Source organism: Cinclus cinclus, chromosome 13 (assembly GCF_963662255.1).
Source record: "Cinclus cinclus chromosome 13, bCinCin1.1, whole genome shotgun sequence".
NCBI lineage: Eukaryota > Metazoa > Chordata > Aves > Passeriformes > Cinclidae > Cinclus > Cinclus cinclus.
Window position 1 is genome coordinate 18,896,176 of NC_085058.1, and position 19,345 is coordinate 18,915,520.

Here is a 19,345-nt window from a genome sequence, read left to right on the forward strand (position 1 = left end):
CTCCCGGGCCGCGGAGCGAGGCGTGCGGGCGGCACCGGACGAGGAGGAGGAGGAGGCGGCGGCGGCGGCGGCGCCGGTCCAGGACGCTGGAGGAGGTACCGTGGCTTTGCTGCCGCGTCTTGGGCACCTGCCCCGCCACCAGGGCAGTCGGTGTGGAGGGCTTACAGGGGCGTTTCAGGTGGAAACGAAGTGGGAAAACGCGTTGATTTTTAAAGAAAATGAAAGTTGGGAGGGAAGTTTGCGAGCGCAGCGCAGCGGGAACGCGGCCGCCCCGCCCGGCGGGGACGGAGAGCGGCGGGACTCGCTGTGAGGGGACGCCCCACCCTGGCGGATGGAAAGGGGCTGGAAAGGCTTGCGAGAGCCCCCAGAGCGGGGTGTAGAGCCTGGTGTCCCCCCAGGCCGAGGTGTGGGAGAAGGGGGCATGGCTTGGTGCTCGCTGCTCGGCCGGCAAGGAAGGATGCGGGTCCCTCGGGCCGGGAGTCCCCGGGCTGGCACTTCGGCCCCAGGGTGGGCCGTGACACCCAGCGCCTTCCCACCTTTCCTGGGTCTCAGATCCGTGGTGATACCCAGCCCTGGGTGGGGGTTGTCAGAAAACAACAGGTGGTTTGGGTAAAGCACTGAAGTTTTAGCAGGGTTTGTGTTTTTTTTTTTTTTTTTTTTTTTTTTTTTTTTAAATTAATTAGAAAGTGATTATGTGCAAACCGTGATGTTTCTGGGGGCCTGGCTGCCTTTAGGCACAATGCACAGGGTAAGACTGGGCGGGCTGGTGAAGGGAAGAAGAGAGATGGTGGTTCAGGTATGGGCAGAAGCAGGTGTCAGGACTGGGAATGTGTGAAATTGGATGTAAATCCAACTTACACATGTTCACGTGTGTTCTGCATGGTCTGTCTGTCTCCTGAATGAGATTCTGCAGAGCACATAGACTCCCTAAGTCAAATCCACATGTGGTGTTTACACGTGTTACAGTTGTGTGCGCCGTGCTTAAGGTAAAGATCTGAGGTGTTTTTTAATTATACACAAAAAGATCCTGAAGTACAGAAATCCTGCCTCCTCGGGCACTGTGTGGCAGTAATACACGTGGCTATAGCATTCAGTTACTTGCAGTTAAAGGGAACTGATTACCAGAACTGCACCACTATTTTTCCTAAAAATTATTTTTCCTTCCATTTTATACGAGGAAAGTTTCAGCCAGGGGAATAGGCTGAGTAGAGAGCTAAAACTCAGGAGTGGGATGGTTTTCAAGTCTCAGGGGTCCACACTGACCCCTGTTCAGTGTATGTTATACAGTTGCTGTGGGTGCACATGGTTTGTTCCCATCTCAGAGCAAAGTGCCTCAGAAACCATCATCTGCTGCAGAGTTGGAGGTCAGTGTGTGCATGGGGAAGTGTTCCAACTCCCTGGAGCTGCTCAGTGCATCAAGAGCTCAGGGCAGGCAGCTGCTGGAAGCAGCACATCCCCTCCATTGTCAGAGTTAACAACCTGGACAGCTCTGGGGAGGTGTGAGAGCCTCCCTGACCCCTCTGCCTGGCATGTCCCACTCATGGTATGGAGGCATGTGTGGTCCCAACACAGCAGCTCCTCCTGCCACTGTGGTCAAGAGAAGGTGAGACCAGGAGAGAAGATGAGTCTGGTGGGGCCCAGCATGTTCCAGGGCAGAATTCAGTCTTCCGCCAACACAGCACAATTCACCAGTTTGTGGGCTTGGATATGTGGTTAGGGATCACCTCCATCTCAGCCTCCTGCAGCACCCAGTGCCCAGACTGGGGTATAGGGGCTTGAGTTTTAGGTCTTGCTGCCAGGCACTGCAAAGTCAGGGTCAGCGAAAGCTGAATGCACCTGAAATTCAAATATTTGCCTAGAAACAACTGAAATAGGATGCAGTGATTTTTAGTGTTGTTGGCTGGTGGTTGAAACCCAGTGTAAGGAGGGAGGAGCAGAAATCTTCCTGCTGGGTGGTGATGGATCAGCTTTTTTTTAACATTCCCTATGGCCTTTGATCCCAGTTGAGGAAGCCAGCTCTGCTCAGGGAGAGTCAGGGCAGATCTCGGGCCTTGCTGGCTGGAGTGCAAGGTGGGTTTTGAGCTTTGCCGAGCTAGACCCTCAAATCAAAACTTCATCATCAGATACCAGACATGAGAAGAACCAGTAAGAGTCACTTGAGGGGTATCATCTTACATCTGAGAGATGTTTGCTGACTGAAACTGAAAGCAGAAAATGAAGGAGCTCTGATGCTGGTTGGACAAACAATGCAAATTCTCCAGGAGTTTGAACGTCTGTACAAAGAGGTTAAAGGGTGGGTGTGCAGCTGTGAAAAGGGATGGAGTTGGAAATGCCTCGGGATTTTCTGCTGCCTATTAAACCAGGCAGTTCAGAAGAAGCCAACCTTTAATTGTTCCTAAGGGTCTGATTTGCCTCCCTGAATGAAGAAGCCTGATGCTTCCAGGGTGGGATAGTTCTCAAAAAGGGCTGGATAGAGGGGACAGGAGCTGGTGTGTTTCTCTTTGCCCTCTTCTCTTTCCTACAGAGGGTTATCTCAGTAACCACATCAGTATTTTTCAGTTTCTCACAGTCTTGCAAAAGCTGTGGTTGTCTCTGTGGATGGGAGAGGTTTTGAGGTTGCATTTAGGATTTTTCCAGCTGCACTGCAGGGTTTCAATGGTCTGCCTTTACACCAGCTTGTGGAGAATCTGAAACTGCAGCTGTGACCCTTGCCCACCCCCATGTCCTCTGCCCAGAGACTGAGTAGCTTTAGTGGTGAAAAATTAGGAACATTATCTTTCTGTAGTGCAGAGATTGTTAGTCCCCTCTGTTAATTCATGTTATGCTCTTACCAAAGCTATTATGAAAATAATTGTACTTATGGGATGATGTATTTCTGCAGTGTGACATTTGGACAGTGGTGCTAATAGTGGGGAGGAATGAACATCTCACTATTTCTGTAGCAGAACGATTAATTTGTTTTGTTGTTTATTTTTAAACAGAATAAAATATGTTTCTTCAGGATGGTGCTCACTAGCAGCCTCTGCTCCTGCATTCATGTGATGGGGATCATCCAGTTCTGACAACACTGCTCTCTCTGAAGTGCTGTGGAAAGTTTGTCTGTGGGACCTTCACAACTGCGACCCAGAATGTACTGGTGTGTGGGAACGGAGGAATCCGCTGTTTGCAGGGAGGGCAACATGGATCCACAAAATGGTAAATAGGAGGATTCATTTCTTTCCTGTTCAGATTGGGAACAAAAGGTTCTAAGAACTCAGTAGCCAGCTGCCTCTGGGCTTTGATGAAGTTTAAAAATGTGAAAGTTTTTTGAGTCCTAATCTTTGAAAATTTACAGTCTGGAACAAGGAATTTTACTTCCAGGGAGAGTGGTGTTGAACTATGAAGGTGGTAAGAATAGCCTTCCCCCAAAGATGGATGTTCTCCAAAGGCCTACAGAATTAGTCAATATAGGTATCATGTCTCACCAGTTCCTAAATATGTTTTACAAGATCTGTGCTTTTTCAGTGTGTGAATGCAAATATGTTCCCAGTCACTGATGCAATGGGTATTCAGGGTATGAAAGCTGCTAAAATCAGAACATCTCTTCTCAGCCTGAACAGATATTAACTGCTCCAGTTTTACCCGCAGCTCCACTTCAGTGGCTTTCAGTGATTTCATGTTGAGCTAGATTAGAAGGTTTGTGTTTATGTAATAAAGAAATTCCCCTTTTGGAAGGGACATATGCTTCAGGTTGCTTCCTGTGATTTTTTTTTTTTTTTCCTAAGCAGGCAAATTATTTTTGGATGGTTTCTCTCACTGCAACCCTCAGCTCCCAGGCACTGCTGCCTTTCTCTGAGTCAAACCCCAGCTATGTTTCTGCAGCAAGAAATAGCCTCCTGTTCTTGTATAACGGTGTTCCCCCCTTGCAGCAAGTGCTTCATTAGGAGGCAGCATCTGCGTTTGAAGTGTGGGAAGAAGGTGTGTTTGACGCTTTGTAGTGAGTAAGCAGGCTCCAGCAGAAGCTAATGTTTTTGCAGCCTTATTTTGGATTTTATCAGCAACTATGAAGCAAAACCTGATAGTTTATTCAGAGGCCTCCTTGTCTTGTTTGAAGACGTTTCTCATCAGCGTCACAGGGAGCTCTGGGAACTCTTTCCTTTCTCCGTACGTATTCTGCTTGTTCTGTGATACTGATTTTTCTGTTTGCTTTTGGTAATTAGCATTGTAGCTTTCTGTAACACTTAGTTATTGAATATTCTTAAAATTCTTAAATTCTGCCTTCTGAGTTTCTCTCTGGAAGAAATTATCTCCACTTGAATACTAAGATATAAACCATGAAAAGAATTTTAATCTGCGCTAATGGTTCAGAATTGCTAGATTTTTGTTCTGCAGTAGTGATCTGACAAGTTTTCTCACTGTTCAAAGAGACAGTAAATAAACTATTGTAAGATTGAATAATGAAGTGGAAAGTGGAATAGTATATTTTCTACATTTTGAGTTCAGTTTTTTTTTTTTCTGAGAACTTTATTACACGTTGCTGTTATGCAATTCTGTTCAGTTAAACTGGTTAGGTGGAAGCATGCAAATCTCACTGGTAGACTCTTCTGTGTGGATATATCTGGGTTACATTAGAGTAGTCTACAGTGTTGGGAAAGGGATCCTTTTAAACTTAAGATCCCTGTACAAAGCACCAATACTGCCTTGGTGGATTTGCTCTTTATAAGGGTGTTGTACATGCTTAAACTCATTGTTATTTCAGGATTGTGTGGGTCCTGCCAAGAACGATTGTCATGAGCTAACTAGTCCACTCCCTGAGTGAGCTGGTCCTTGTTCTGCTCTCGGATCCCGTTGCAGGGGCTGGAGCAGGAACACAGTGACTCACTCAGCCTCCCATTGTTTACACCCCTGTACTGTGGATGCAGCCTCCTGCTCCCATTCAGCTGGAGGTGCTGGGAAGGGAAGTGAGATCTCGGATCACTTCTTTAATACTGATGACCTCATTAACGGACAGAGTTTGGAATCTTTCTTTTTTTTGGACAGCAGGGACTGGCATGTGGCTGTGGGGGGTTTAACCAGAGCACGGTGGTGCCGGGGGCTCTGGGATGGGTCAGTTGGATCAGCAGGGCTGGAGGCACCTTCCAGCTCATTCCTGTGCACCTTCATTATCTGAAGCCTTAGGATTTTTAGGAATTTTTTTTTCCTGGCAGCTATAAAGCCCTGGCCAATTGTATATGAAGAAAAGGTTGAGAGCATCCTTGTTAGTTAGAAAATGTAACATAGGCTGCAGGGGCTCACCTTGCTCAGGTGTCTCTTCGGCTGTTCTTCCTGGTTGCCAGTGATCTATCTTCCTGTGTCCCAGCAGGATACCAGCTTTTCCCACGAGTGGGTGAACTGTGTGTCAGAACTGGATCCTCTCTGCCCTCTGGGGATGGGGCTGGGCTTGACTTGGTGGTGCTGACCGAGCCCTTGGAGGGGATTTGTCACCAGAGCTCAGGATGAGACTCCCTTTTGGGTGCCCTCAGCATCTCCCTTGCCTCCTCAAACCCTGCTTCCCCTCTCCTGGATTTCTTCGTCTTGTCCTAATTAAAAGAAACTGAGCAGGGATATGAGGGTGGCTGCAGTCTTTCATGAAGTACAGGGTTTGTTCTTTTAAAAAAACTTGGTTAAAGAGCTCTGCATAATACAGAGGAGGTGGCACGATGTGAATTTTGTAGGAAGCACTATGGAAGCCCAAAGGCATCACTTTATGAATGTGTAGAAAAGCATGCATCGCCTTTCTATGGGCTGATTGATTTCTCTGAATCTTACAAAATTTCACAGCTAGGATTTAATTCTTGCATGGTTTTATGGGAGACAGTTCCTCAGAGGTGTAGGAGAACAGTCATTGTATTCTGAAACCTAAGGGTACTTTGTTAAAAGCTTATCTCCTCCTTACTGTGAATTTTATTCAAAGTCACAGAGCATTCATATGCCACTGGTGTGTCTCAGAGGTGGGATTGGATTATCCTTCAGATGTGCCAGAGGGTGTCTCTTCTCTCCTGCTAAATCTAGAAATGAGCACTGAAGAGGGGTGTTATGGTGGAAGGTGTCTAACATCACATAATTAGGGACAACAATGCAAGGAAAACTGCCTGAAACTTTATAGTTGCTTTGCAGATATTAACTATGTTCACCTTGACAACTTCTTTTGAGGCAAATCAGTTGTACCTTGGAGACTTTCCACTGTCCAGGGAAGCACAGATGGACATGGATAGTGTGCCTGGAAAAGCACCTAAATATTACATGAGGGTCCAAACAAATAACCAGAACACGTGACTCAAGTTGTCAGTTGTAGTGGACCAGAAGTCCCTAAAGCTATGCTTTGCCAGTGCTGTGGTGACCCTGCAGCTCACAGGACTTTCTATCTTTTCAGAAACAAGCTGCCCACAATGGCAGTGACCTTGCAACCCCTGCTAGGCCATGGCTCAGCTCAGACTCACAGGGAGAGCTGCTTCCTGTCCTGCTGCTTCCTGAATCCTGGAAAAGGCTCTGGTGTGACTAAGGGTTGAATTGGAAAAGTCAAAGACAAGAGGGACTGCTCAGGAGCAAGTGCAATTTTATAGGGAAATTTTCACAGCAGTTTGAGTGGTGGCAGTTCAAGGTTGGCCAAGGGCAAATGGAGCAGTTTGTCTTCCTGGGACACACTTTGTGCCTCCAGCTTTGCTCCTGAATGGCATCAGGGCAGGATATGTGTAGAGGTGGACTGAATGGTCCTGATGTGTCCCTTCCAACTCAGCCTGATCTCTGATTCTGTGATTTCCTCACAGTTCTGCACCGTTGTTGTCTTAAATGTGAAGGGCAGGAATTTGCAACATGAATAACTTTGTTTAAAAATCTTTCCTGCTGAATAGAGGAGGAAGGGAAAATCAGCACCACTGACCTAATGAAATCATCATGCAAACTTTAAAACCTTCCCATCAGCTGTGTGTGGGGACAGGACCAGCAGCTGGGCCTTGGGGCACATTGTGCTGCATAACAGGGGAAAAGTACTCACAGCCTCTGTCCTGCTTTTTCCATCCACACATCACCCTCTAGTAACATTGCCCTGAGTGTTTTATGACAGTGTGGGGTGAGAAGGACAAGGAGAGGATCTGGGAGGTGAACTGAACACACAAAGAGCACTGGAGAGCTGCAAATTGTGTCAGTCGTGTGAACTTCTCCATAATCAGACTAAATCAGTCTTGAAGGTTTTCTGATATTCTTCCTGCTTGTTAAGCTCTGAGTAAATTTGAATCTAAACAGCAAACTGAAAGGGTTCCTATGAACTAGAAAAGCAGAAAATAGAACAGGTTTTGTATGTGAGTCAGTCTCACTGCAGAGTGCCCTGCAGAAGGAGAAGTAGGAAATGCTCAGCAGGAATAGGAAGTACACCAGTAAGGCAGTAATAGGCTTGTATTTTTAAATATTTAAATAAACTCTTCATACAGAAGTGGTGCAACTTCACAGGGGGCCAAGGGCTCCTGCGGAAGGCTGGTCTGCAGCTGAACATGCCTGTGGTTAAACCTGCCCTCCTGTGCAGGGCTGGGTGTTACAACATCTCTCCAAACCCAACCTCCATTTCCAAAAGGGGCAAGGAATGGTGAGGCATTTATGATTTTTCCTGACAAAAACCATCAAAGCCAGCCTGCTCTTGAACTTGAGGGCTGTGTCAAGGAGGGTAGAGCTGCTGGGAGAGCCAGTGGTGCAGCAAAGACCTTGGGAAGTTAACTGAGCAGAGAGACTCAGTTTGATTTACAGGCAGCAGTAAAACACTGATCTTTCTTTGAACTGCATCTGGAATTATCTGCTTTAATAAAGCTGTAAAGCTTTATTTTTACACCTTCATGTTAAAATGTATTTGTGGTGTATTACATTGAACTGTAACTTATGACAACTCTATCAAGAAGCCTGGAAAAAACCAAAGATAAGGTAATAAGGTAATGAAGAAAATCTTCTGCCCTTAGAACTTTTACACAAGGAGTTCTTTACAATGTTCCTGAGGTCTGATGTATGAGGGAGCTTTCAGGTGAGGGTTAATTTTGGGGTCATGGAACTGCTGTCCTCTGTTTCAGTGGGGAAAAAAGCAATTGATAGTGTTCACACCAACACAGTCTTTACAAGGCCTGTAATTGATGGACTGTTTTGACAGAGATGTTGCAGGTGATTTTATACTTGCATTAAGAAAATGCTGTGAATTATGGGGTTTTATCCTCCCCAGAGCCTATGGGAGCCTTATCCAAAACCCATTAAATTCTCTGCACTGACATAATGGGATCTTCAGGGATCCTTGCAGCATTAAGCCTGTGGTTTGTTTGTTTTTCACTGCTCTGATCAATAATGGGGCTGCCAGGACTGTGCTTGCAGCAGTCAGTGAGCTGGGGAGAACTGTTTGCATTGCAGATAAGGAGAGGGGGGGGTGGATTTTACACAATTCAACTCCCAATCTGCTATATAAAATCATAGAATCATGGAATTTTTAAGGCTGGAAAAGACCTTTAAGGTCACCGAGTCCCACTGTTCCCCCAGCACTGCCAAGCCCACCATTAAACCATGTCCCCAAGTGCCACATCCACACAGCTTTTAAAACCCCCCCAGGGATGGTGACTCAACCATGAAGTCTGTATCTTAATAGGTTCTGTTTCAGATTTTACATCAAGTCAGGCTGATATTTAATTCCTTCCCTTAATCCAAGTCTGTGTGCTCATTAGTGGGTCAGCAATTGCTTATTTGCATGATTATGTATCACCACAGCAGCAGCTCTTTTATGTAAGCTGCTGATATTTTCACAACAGAAGTGTCTCAATATTTTTTAATTTGTGCCTTGCCCTCACTTTAGAGGACGTATTTAAAAAGTCTTTAAGTTTTGGAAGGCTCTCACCCTTCCAAAAGCCCTTCTGCAGTCAGAGGGGCTCTGGGAGTCAGCAGTTCTTGTTGCTGGCAGGACTTGGGGTCTGCCATGGAGTTGCACAGTGGGAAACCTGGGGCAGATCCTCTCTTTTGGCTCTCCCTCTGCAGCTGGAGAGGGCAGCAGATCCCTGGTGAGCTTCATGAACTTCTCATCTGCAAAGACAAGCCCCAGTAATGTCACCCAGGGGTGAGGGAAAGGGTCAGTGTGCCACAGGAAGAGTGGTAGGAAGGAGCAGGGACCTGGGGCTAGGAGCTGGGGGAGCAGCTTCATTTCCTCTCTAATAGTCCATGTGTGGCTCCCAGGAATAAAGGCTGGCATTTCACATACTGCTGGGGAAAACTCAGTCCCAGGCTGTCCCCAACTCCTCTCTGTGCATAGCTGAAAAGCATGAAAAAATAACGAACCAAAGCAGTGACTCAAACAAGAAGTCTGGATAAATTTAGCTCAAATATTCTTGGTATGTTTGTGGTCACTGTGGAAATTGCATCACTTCTTGTTTTAATGATCAAAATATTGCTTGGAAAACTGGCATGGCTATCTGAGAAGAGCTCAAAATGAAATCCTTTAAAAGCAAGTATGTCTTTGGAATTGCTTCACCTGCAGTTAATTGGTTTTGGGGGTTGTTTGTTTTACTCCTGCCTTGGTTAAGGAGTTTTTGGACTGGAGGTTATTGCTGCTTAATTGAAAAGCCACAAGGTTTAGAACTGATACACTCTGCAGCATGATTATCTATTTCATATAAAAGTTCTATCTGGGGAGTAGGATTCAAAAAGAGTGCTGGTAATTGCTGAAGACAAGACCTCCTCCAGAATCTGCCTGCACATCTTTCTGTCTTTCACATCAAAGAGCCTTTGAAAATGCTTTTATTTTGGCATCAAACAGGAACATTTTATTTGTTTCTTTACAACACTAATGGACAGGATCCCTTTTCAGATCTCATACATAGCCTGGAAAACAAAAGAGCCTGGCTCCTTAAGTGAGCTTGTAATCCTGACTATAATTCTCTCATGTTTTGCACCTTGGACCTTTCACACAGCGGCAGGGTGGGAATAAAAGATGCCAAATCAAAGCCATTTGCATGGACAGGACCAGGTCCTTGGATGCAATGGATCAGAGTTTGTCAAAGCTTGGTGGGAAGGGGATGAACTGTGCGCTGCCTCCTTTTGCTGTCTTTGCCTTGGAGTGGACATCCAAAAATGCTGTGAGCTGCAGCAGGGTCACAACATGGACAGAGGAGCCTCCCAGGCAGAGTCCTTGTCCTCCCTTCACTGAAATGGGTGCTGATTTTCCCAAGCACCAGGAAGACAAAATACCTCCCTGCTAAAGGAGGCATTTCTGCCACTTGTAGGTTTTGTCACAAGTAGGGGAAGGTTTTATGTTTGTTTTTTTTTTGTGTCCCCATTAAAGCTTTGGTGACACTCTGGGCCAACAGCAGAAAACTTTCCATCAGGTTTCTCTTCTGCTCCAGACACAGCTGTTTAGGCAGTCCTCCCTCAGAGCCAGTCTGTCCTGGAAACCAGGATGTCTCTGACTCCTGTGGAAGAAGAGTCTGAAGTGGGAAGTGCTCACATTGAGTTCAGTAGAAGCTGGAGTGAAGCCCCAGTTTCTTCACTGTTTTGTGTGAATTTTTGTTTTCTTTTCCAGAAAGAAAATCTATCCATCCCTGGTGCTCTTCCCATCTCTGCACTTCCCTTGGCTCTGCTGTTGCCAAATTGTTCCTTCAAGTCTCTTGATGCCAACCATATCCAATATCTTGATTGCATTTTCTTTTTCTCCGCATGCAACACTTCTACTTAAACTGATCCAGAGTGGTTATGTGTCTTATAAAATAAATGAGAAGTGGGGATAGCAAGGAGTATTTTATTAGTCAAGCAGGCACAGTAAAGAAGCTCATTGAACTGTGTCTAACATGTACTAAACTTGGATTTTGCTGTGTGGGATGGTTGCCCCCTCAAATCTCTTGAAAGGCTTCCTTTAGATGTGTCTCCTGCATCTGTCAGGTTTTTTAATAAAAAATATTCTGTCATTCTCCAAACTTTAGTCAAAGTAGCTGGAAGGAATGTGTGGGTCAGTGTCCTCGTGTCACACTCCTACACCTTATGTCTTTCTGGAGAGACAGATTTTGGCTGCTTCTGTGCTCTTGTTTTTGACCAGCAGTGGGGTTGCAGTGCTGTAAATGGGTTTTCCATTGAGGAAGGTGTTTACATGTGTTAATAAAGTGAAGCACAAGCTTAGGAGCTGCTTTTCCCAACTCAGAGAAGGTGTGGGATGGCTGGATGTGTCTTTGGTGGAGCTGGTAAAAGATTTGGGCAGAGACCTTGGGCCCATCTTCCTCTTACTCACACACAGCAAATCCCTCGTGAGCCCTCCACACATAGCCTCTCACAGCTGGGGCTAAAAGCATTTGCTTCTTTCTAAAGCAAGTTTTAAATATATGTCTAAGTAGCTGAAGTGGGCTGGCCATGAGTTGGTGCTTCCCCAGTGTTGATAATTAATGTTTTAATTCTTTTAGAGGAAGAATTTTGAGCAAATTGTTTCTCTGAGAGAAACACTGGCATGTGGGATTTTTTTTTCCCTTCTGGTGAAATCTCGAATATTAGGGAAAAGGAAAGAAGAAAGTTAGCCATGAAATTTTATTTTGTGGAGTTGAAAATTAAATCCAGTTTTGGTTTGGTTTCATGGCTATAATATTTAATTCAGTTGGACAGGAATTGTCTCACTGGAGACACCTTTCATCATTTAACAATCCTCCCTTTCCAGCCATGCCTGGAAAGGAACACAAAGAAAATCCAAAAGTGTTGTCATACCTCTGTATGCTTAATGTATATCTTCCAGTTTAAAATTTGGAAAGCAAGAGTGGCATAGCTGGCCTTCCCTGCAGAAGCACATTTCTGAATGATTCAAGCTGTAGGATGGGAACCAAATCACTAAGGCCAAAAGACAAAAATAGAAACTTTCACTCCAGAGCTGAGTCACTGGTATTTTCAATACAGCAACTCTCTGGCTATTTGGAGCTCTCAATAGCTTCTCTTTGGGGGTGAAAGTTCACAGCATTGCTGTTCTTTCTGGGTTTTGCTGACCCTTTGAACCCAAAGAGGGCATTGCTGGAGGAATGGGGGGTTTTCCCACCTTCTGTGAGAGGCAGTCTGTGTCCTATGCTTCCTGGAGGACATCCCTGCCACATTCCCTCCCTGCCCAGAGGGAATCACAGTCCTGCTCCTCTCCCACCAGGTACAGCCCAGAGCAGTGGAAGTGGAGTTGCACCTCACAAGCAACCAGTGGAGAACATCCTGTCCTCTTGCTTGTCTCAGTCTCTGGTTCCTTTTCCATGGATAGCTGCAGCTATCATTAGTGACTCTGTATCTGTTCTGCACTTTCCAGCATGGTTTGCACAGTGCCATGATGGGTTTGTTCTGGCACTCATATGCCAGTGTAATTCTGTGTGCTCTCTCTGACCCCATTGCCTTGTAGTGCCTTTGTGCAGCCTCTTTTGTACTTCTGCAAAGAATAACCCAGTTCCATTTTAACTTCTTGGACAATACAAACAATTCTCCGAGTCCCAGGAATTTGGAAGGTGCATACACAAATGCAGGAGCCTTCCCAGATCTGGCAGTGCTGGCACTGCCCAGATACTGCTGAATCCCAGTGTTACCAGGATTTGAGGCTTTTCTGTTCCCTCTTCCCTCATTATCCTGGATGATGAAGAAATGATTGTGTAAGTGTGGAGCTAAAGCCTTTGGAGGCGTCTGTTTCTCATAATTCCATTCTGGAGCCCAGTGAAAAGGCAGGAATCCAGAGCATTTTTCCACCCAGGACTTCATATTTTCCTTTCAGGCTTGCATTAGCAAATGGTTTTTTTTCCTTGCAGGTTAAAAGTGTTATAAATAGAAAATTTCCAATGATTCTGGTGATAATTGTTCACTTTACACAACTGTACCTAAAATTGTCAGCGCGCCCTGGGTGCTTGCTGGAAAATGTTCAGTGCAGATCAGCACGATGCATGTGTGGTGCTGGCATGTAAACAATTTCAAAATACTTCCAGTATCTGCAATAATAATGAAAAAGATCCCTTCAGTGCTGGATTTTTGCCTTTGAAGCATTACTCTGTGTTTCATATCTAGTTTCTTTTGGGGTTTTAAGTCTCTTTTTGGGGCAGTGAACATTGATTGTGAGCTCTGTTGTAGATGTGGGTGGCTTTTGTGCTTAGTACATCATCTTTTCCAGTGCCTTTGGCAGGCAGAGCTTAGTGCAGAGCCACTCCTTTAATTAGCTGAAATAATGGATGTTTGGGGGAAATGGAACCACAGGAAATAGGCAGAAAGTGTGGAGGGCTCCCACTGTCCTGAGAAGCTGGCACATCCCACCTGTTGTGGGAAATATTAATTGGGGTCAGAGGGGCCATGATCCAGTTCTGGCACAGACTCTCTCGTGGGAATTTAGAACTTCCCAGTTAAACCATCTTGTTCTCAGTGTCTTCTCACAGAGGGTTTTATTGATAGTTCTGGCCATTTTTGAATCCTGACAGGAACACTTTAAAGCAGAATTGGTTGAGCCACATATTTCACCTCAGTCTGAGAAAAGGTGAAGCAATTCACTGTCTTCTTGCTGCAGGATGGTTTTGAGGCAGGTTCTGGCAGTCTGGGCAGGTGGGGGGACACAAGAGATTTTGGTCTGTGGCTTTATCTTCTAAGAAATGAATGAATGAAATGAATGAAAAAATCTTTAACTTCTTTTTTTTTTTAAAGGAAATCTTGAAGTGTCAGCTAATTAAAGAAGGAACACAAAAGATATCTTTGTTTCATAAAGCATTTTTACCTACTTGGGCTGACTGAAAAAAATTATTTCTTTATTTTTTATTTAAGAATACAGGGTTTTGTGTTTTCTTCCTGGTTGGGGATGAGATTTTCAGTATCTAAAAAATTTCCAGAGGACTGAAAATTTTTCTTACCCATCTAAATGGAAAGTGCAATTTAGGGCAGATCCATCATCCTTTGAAATCACTGAGGGCTTCCCGTTGGCTGCTGCTCAGTTTGTTAGCCTGAAATTTTCCAAAGCATCACAAGATGCATGAGTCTGTTGCAGAAACTCAGAAATAACATGGCTTTCCATTAATTTTGCAAACCAGCTCGGCAGAGCTTTTGTGGAATTGTATTGAAAAATATTCAGTGACACCAGTGAGTTTTGGAGTGTTTGGAGGTGCTCGCTTTAAATATTCAGCACATCTCCAAGCTCATCCCTGTCCTATTTTTTACTTCTGCTATGGCAGCGCTCAGAAGTCAAAATGGCAAAAGATTAAGCTGGTGCAGGTTAGCTGTAGCCATCTGGTGCTGTTGAGGAATTAATGTCTGAGCTGAGCCCAGAGAGGCAACCTCCCTGCCCACCCCCATCCCCACATCCTCTGCACCAGAGGCTTGGATTTCATTGTAATGGGACGTGGAGATGAAAATATCTGTCAAGGCTAAACTGTGGTAGTTAATTCAGACAAAGGAGCAGCCAGCCAGCCATTCCATCCAGTGGCCACTGCAGGAGCTGCTGGTGCTGGAGCAGAGGTGGGTGGTTATCAGTCCCAGGAATTAATAGCTGAATTGACCATTGCTTGGTGGGATGCTGTGTTAAAGCATCAGCTTGATTTGCTCCTGTCTCTGGAAATACCTGCACACATTATGACAAGGTCAGTAGCTGTTTTCAAGTTGTATTATTATTGTAATTCCTTTCTGGGAGGAGGTCAGCTTCCTGATTTATCCTTGGTAAAGCATCTCATTTATATCTTCCTCTGCTAAATAAAAACATCCTACCTAGTTGCAAGGAACTGCTGGTTATCAAAGGACCTAATGTAGCATTTACAAACTCTTGTGAGTTTATGTGTCAGAGATGCAATGATTTGGGCTATAAAGACAATAATCATCTGTGAATTGTGCTGCTTTGTTATGTAGCTGTTCGCTGATTCACAGCACTGACCTGCAAACCCTCCCCTTTTACTAATGGCAAACTGTCAATTTAGAAATTTTAGAGGGTTTTTTGTCACCTGCTGTAATAATAAGGCCTGTGACAGGGTCTAACTACACATGACCCTAAAATTCTCATTGTACTCTTTATTGCTAAAAAAAGCTTAATTTTATTTTGTTTCTCTGAGCTGGGTAAGCAGTCTGTTGCACTTTTAAAAGTGATACCTTGTGGCCTTTTAATGGCAATAAAATAACACTGCCTTTTTTTGATAACCTCTGGCGTCATTGGGATATTTTTTAAAAGAAAATTAGTCTTGCCTTTAGCTTTTATAAAGGGTTGTTACAAAAAAGCCAAACATAAAAGGTTGCTCCAAAGTATAAATGATTGAAATCAAGATAGAAACAACCCCAAAGTTAGTTGTTTTTGTACAGGCTGTTAAGTGGTGTGAGGAATAGATGATGGATGCATTTTTAGTGTCAGCAGATGCCTCCCCTTTTCCCCTCACAAACAGCCCTGGGTTTGCTTGCAGCTTTTTTAGTAGAAAGCAAGAAAAAAAAAAGGAGCCATGGATATATGTAGAGATTAAACAAATATGATGCAGAGATGCAGAGGCTGCATATTAGGGGATAAACTCCATGGCTTTATTTTCATGGGTGCTCAAAAGCATTAGAGAAAGGAACCCTCCTCATTTCAAACAGACTTCATTTATCTGCTTTTTGGTGCTGCTTTAGGGCAGTGCTCTCAGAGAAATCTGTGCCAGCACAGCAACTGCCCAGATCTGTGTGCAATAATGCAGAAACTAAAAAAGATGGCTCTGGGTGTGTAAAGTTTCTGGAGTTTCTTGGATAGCACTGGAATATCCAAGAAGTCCTGCTGCGATATCATCCTTTGCTGTGCTGGTTTGCACACAGCAATATGCCTTGTGCAGAAACACAGATCCTGTTGTGCTATGTGCACAAGCCAGTTCCTAAACCCATAAAATCTAAGAATTAAAAGCACTTTGCTCTATCTGGGCTCAGATGCTCAGCGTGTTACATAATCAAGTCCAAAACCAGAGGTTCAGTGTTACTGAGCTCCAGTATTGCTCTCCTATCAAGGCTGGGTGTGGGTGAGGTGGCTCTGACAGGAAAGCCATGAAGAGCTCAGGCAAGGAGCAGGAGACATGTAAGGTTAAAAGCAGAACAGAATTTCTTTGGGTTTCAGCCCAGATTTCTGCTAAAAATGGCTGGTGCATGTATTGGCAAAACTTTATTCCCAGCCTACATGAATGCCACTGCTGATGATAGGTCAGTCATGCATCTTGTAGAAATAAAACAGTCTTTAGTCAGTAAAATGTAATTTTCCTCATTCCCCCCCCCCCCCCCCCCCAAACTGGTGATTATAAATTAAGCTTATAGAACATGCTTATTCTTACATTGCCCTAATATTTCAGAGGCCAATATATCATTTACTAAGTCACCAGGAAGTCTTCTGTGAACTGGGTAATTTTATTGGTGAGATGCTTATGAGATGCTCTGCCTTAGATGGCGTCTGTGTTTTTTTGGGAATTTGGAAATGGATAGCCAACCTTCTCTCATTTAACCTCTGAAAGTTTTACTAAAATCTGACAGCATCATGTGAGTACAGCTGTTGGTTGAGGGCAAATTTTTTTATCTGTATCTCATAAGTTATGCTCTTTTCAGGCTTTCAGTTGATTTCACAAGGAAATCAGTTGATTTTCAGTCCTTTCACAAGGACTGTTTTTTGCTGGGGACCTTTGGCAGTTTCTTCCCTCAGGCCTTAGGCAGGAGATCAATTTACTCTGCAGAATGCAATCATAGAAGGAAGTTTTGGTGTAAGAAATTTGAGAGATGGGTAGCATTATCTTGCTGCCAAGGATATTTGATATAAAAATCTTGGTTTCAAACAGTAGAATTGCCCAGATTTCTTACACTCAGTGAAACATTTATTGAATTCTACTTGATGAACATTAAAATATTCAAAACTAAGACACTAAGAAGTTTTTATTAGATCAATAAAAATCTGCCAGAAACAAGACTGAAATTGAGTTTAAGGACTAAATGAATATACTGAAGACTCTTCTGGGAATAAACTGTATGGAGCCAGCTGTGACCTTCCAATTCCTGGAGATCCCAGAATTCTACACCTAACTCATGGCCAGCCTATGTTCTTCCAGTGCTAGTGGCACCAGGGGTTGTGACTGAGCCATTGCACTACAAAGGGGAAGCCAAATATGTTGGCCGAGTTGTTTTGTGAAGTAAAACGCAAAACAACTTTTGTGTGTTTGTGTTGGCAAAACACAGAAGTGTTCCTGGGATTAGGGTTGAGCAGGCAGAGTTGCTGCTTCCCTCAGTTATAACCCTGTGACCCTTCTTGTGCTGGTTTGAGTGGGGCAGCTCCTCTGGCAGCTGCAGCAGAAGAGGTGGAAAATTCTCCTTTAAGGGGATTTGTGTGTGTGGAAGGCTGGCTGGAGACCTCTCTGCTCAAGGGGGATGTGACACCAGGATCTGATGAATCTCTGACTGGGAGACCCTTGTACCTCCACCCTCCTAGGCCACAATTTAAAATCAAGGAGAGATGATCCTACTCAATTCTTTGGCAGAAAGGCTGTGCTTTTATAATTGGAATGGCTGCACATGTGGACCTTGAGTGACAGTCCCCAGAATCATGACTGAGGCTGGAATTGAGCAAAATTTGTCCCTCCTTTCTGGAATTTGTAGGAAGCAAATTGAAGGTGCTCTGCTCTGTCAGCTCTGGTTTGCTGGGCTCCTTTGAGCAGGAAGCTGAGGAGCTTTCCAGCTGTTTTGTATCTCCAGTGTGTGGCATTTTTTCCTCCAAGGGGAATTCCAGAGCTTCTCTCTAGGTTCAGGATTTCATCACAGGTGCCAAGTGGGGAGGCTACTTTTTCCAGTAACTGCAGTGTTTGCTTGGATCTGTATTTTTTGTATTTTCTTAGTCCAGGTCTGAGTTGTTTTGACTGGAGAACCACTTTACTTTAAAGTTCTCCCTTCTATCATCCTTTAAACATACTTGGCTAAGAACATTTTTTCCTTATCTTTGGTGTCCATGAAAATTAAAATTAAATCATGTCTGATATTCTTAGTAATCCCTTATAAGTGTGTGGTCTGTTTTAAAAGAGTGAACCGAATTCCAGAAGAATTTCTTTTCCCATGTACTCCCTAAAATTACAGAATTATGGAAGCACTACACCCATTAATGTGAATTCTGAGATGCTGTTTATTGTGCCGTAATTTAATCCCACTTTCATGGGCCTTGATTTCTCTTCCTTCTCCTTCACATGTTCTGCATCATCTGGGAAAGGTTATTGGTAAGGGCACATTTTAATGGCACAAATCTCTGGAGCGTCTCTGATGTCTGAGTGATTTGAGCTTCGTTTCAATAATTGATGAGAAGTGTTAGTCAGAACCTACTGGTGATTCAGACTGCACTATTCAAAGATATTTACTGACAGTTATAGATTGCTCCAAATTTACTTCTCTTTCCAGGCCGCATTAAACTAGGCACTGTGTGACATATGTGTCTATTTAAAAAAAAATCCTTACTAATACATGTGAAGAACTGTGGGCTTAAGTGCTTTATTTAACCATTTGCAAATAAGCAATAATAATTAATTATGTTTTAGCAGGAAAAAGCATTTTGTTTTCAAGTGGAAAATGCTTTTTTCCTCTGTCTTGCTTGTTCAGGAGTGGACCTGAAAACATCTTGTATTTCAGTGACTTTAATGCAGCTTTCCCTGTACTGGTAGTTGGGGAATGGTTTGGTATGAGACTTCCTGCCTGCCTCGTTAGCCATTAGCCACCCATCAAAGCATCTTCTCTAATGGCTGCAGCTTTTAATCTCTGACACTTAAAAGTTCTTCTGGCTCCCGGCACCATTTAGGAAAAGAAAGTCTGGTCTAGGAGATTCTCCAGAATTGATTAAGGTGACACTGAGCATCTTGCAAAATCTCCTTCTACCTATTTTTCTTTTTTAGAGTAAATATTTCCAATTTCTTTTATTTCACACTCATAGATGTGCCTAAAATTCTGATTGAAAATGCTGGAGGACACTGGGATTTTATCAGGCTGTTGTCAAAAGTGAAGTGTGATTAAAGCAAGGCCAGTAATACTAGATTTGCCTTTCAGATTCCTGGCTTTGTCAGAATTCCTGCAGGTGCCAATCTCATGAAATTCCTTCTCTTCCCTGGTTCCTCAGCAGGAGGAGGAATGTGCCAGGCAGATGAAGGGTCCATGTGTGTGAGCTTCCACGTCTTCCTTTGGAAACCACCTCTGGGAGCCATTGGGGAACTTGCTGTCCCTCTCAGTTTCATGTCCCTGTTGGGAAGTACTTTAACATCTTATCACTTTCTTTTATTGTTTTTTTAATTTTTTGTTTTGTAATTGCGTGCAGTAAATATTTCATTGAAAAACACCAACTTCTTTTACTCCCATGATTCACTGGCATTGCAGCTGTGCATGAATAAAAAGCAGGTAC

At 44.0% G+C, this 19,345-nt stretch overlaps 1 protein-coding gene across 1 annotated transcript in view; it reads left to right on the forward strand.

Annotated features, from left to right (window-relative positions):
* Positions 1-3,048: 3,048 nt before the first annotated feature.
* The window catches only part of LRRK1 (leucine rich repeat kinase 1), a 68,902-nt gene continuing 52,605 nt past the window's right edge, over positions 3,049-19,345 (forward strand). Inside the window, exon 1 of the mRNA XM_062501269.1 lies at positions 3,049-3,195. Coding sequence (XP_062357253.1) covers positions 3,129-3,195 — 67 coding nt within the window. The 5' untranslated portion in view covers positions 3,049-3,128. The remainder of the gene's footprint in view (positions 3,196-19,345) is intronic.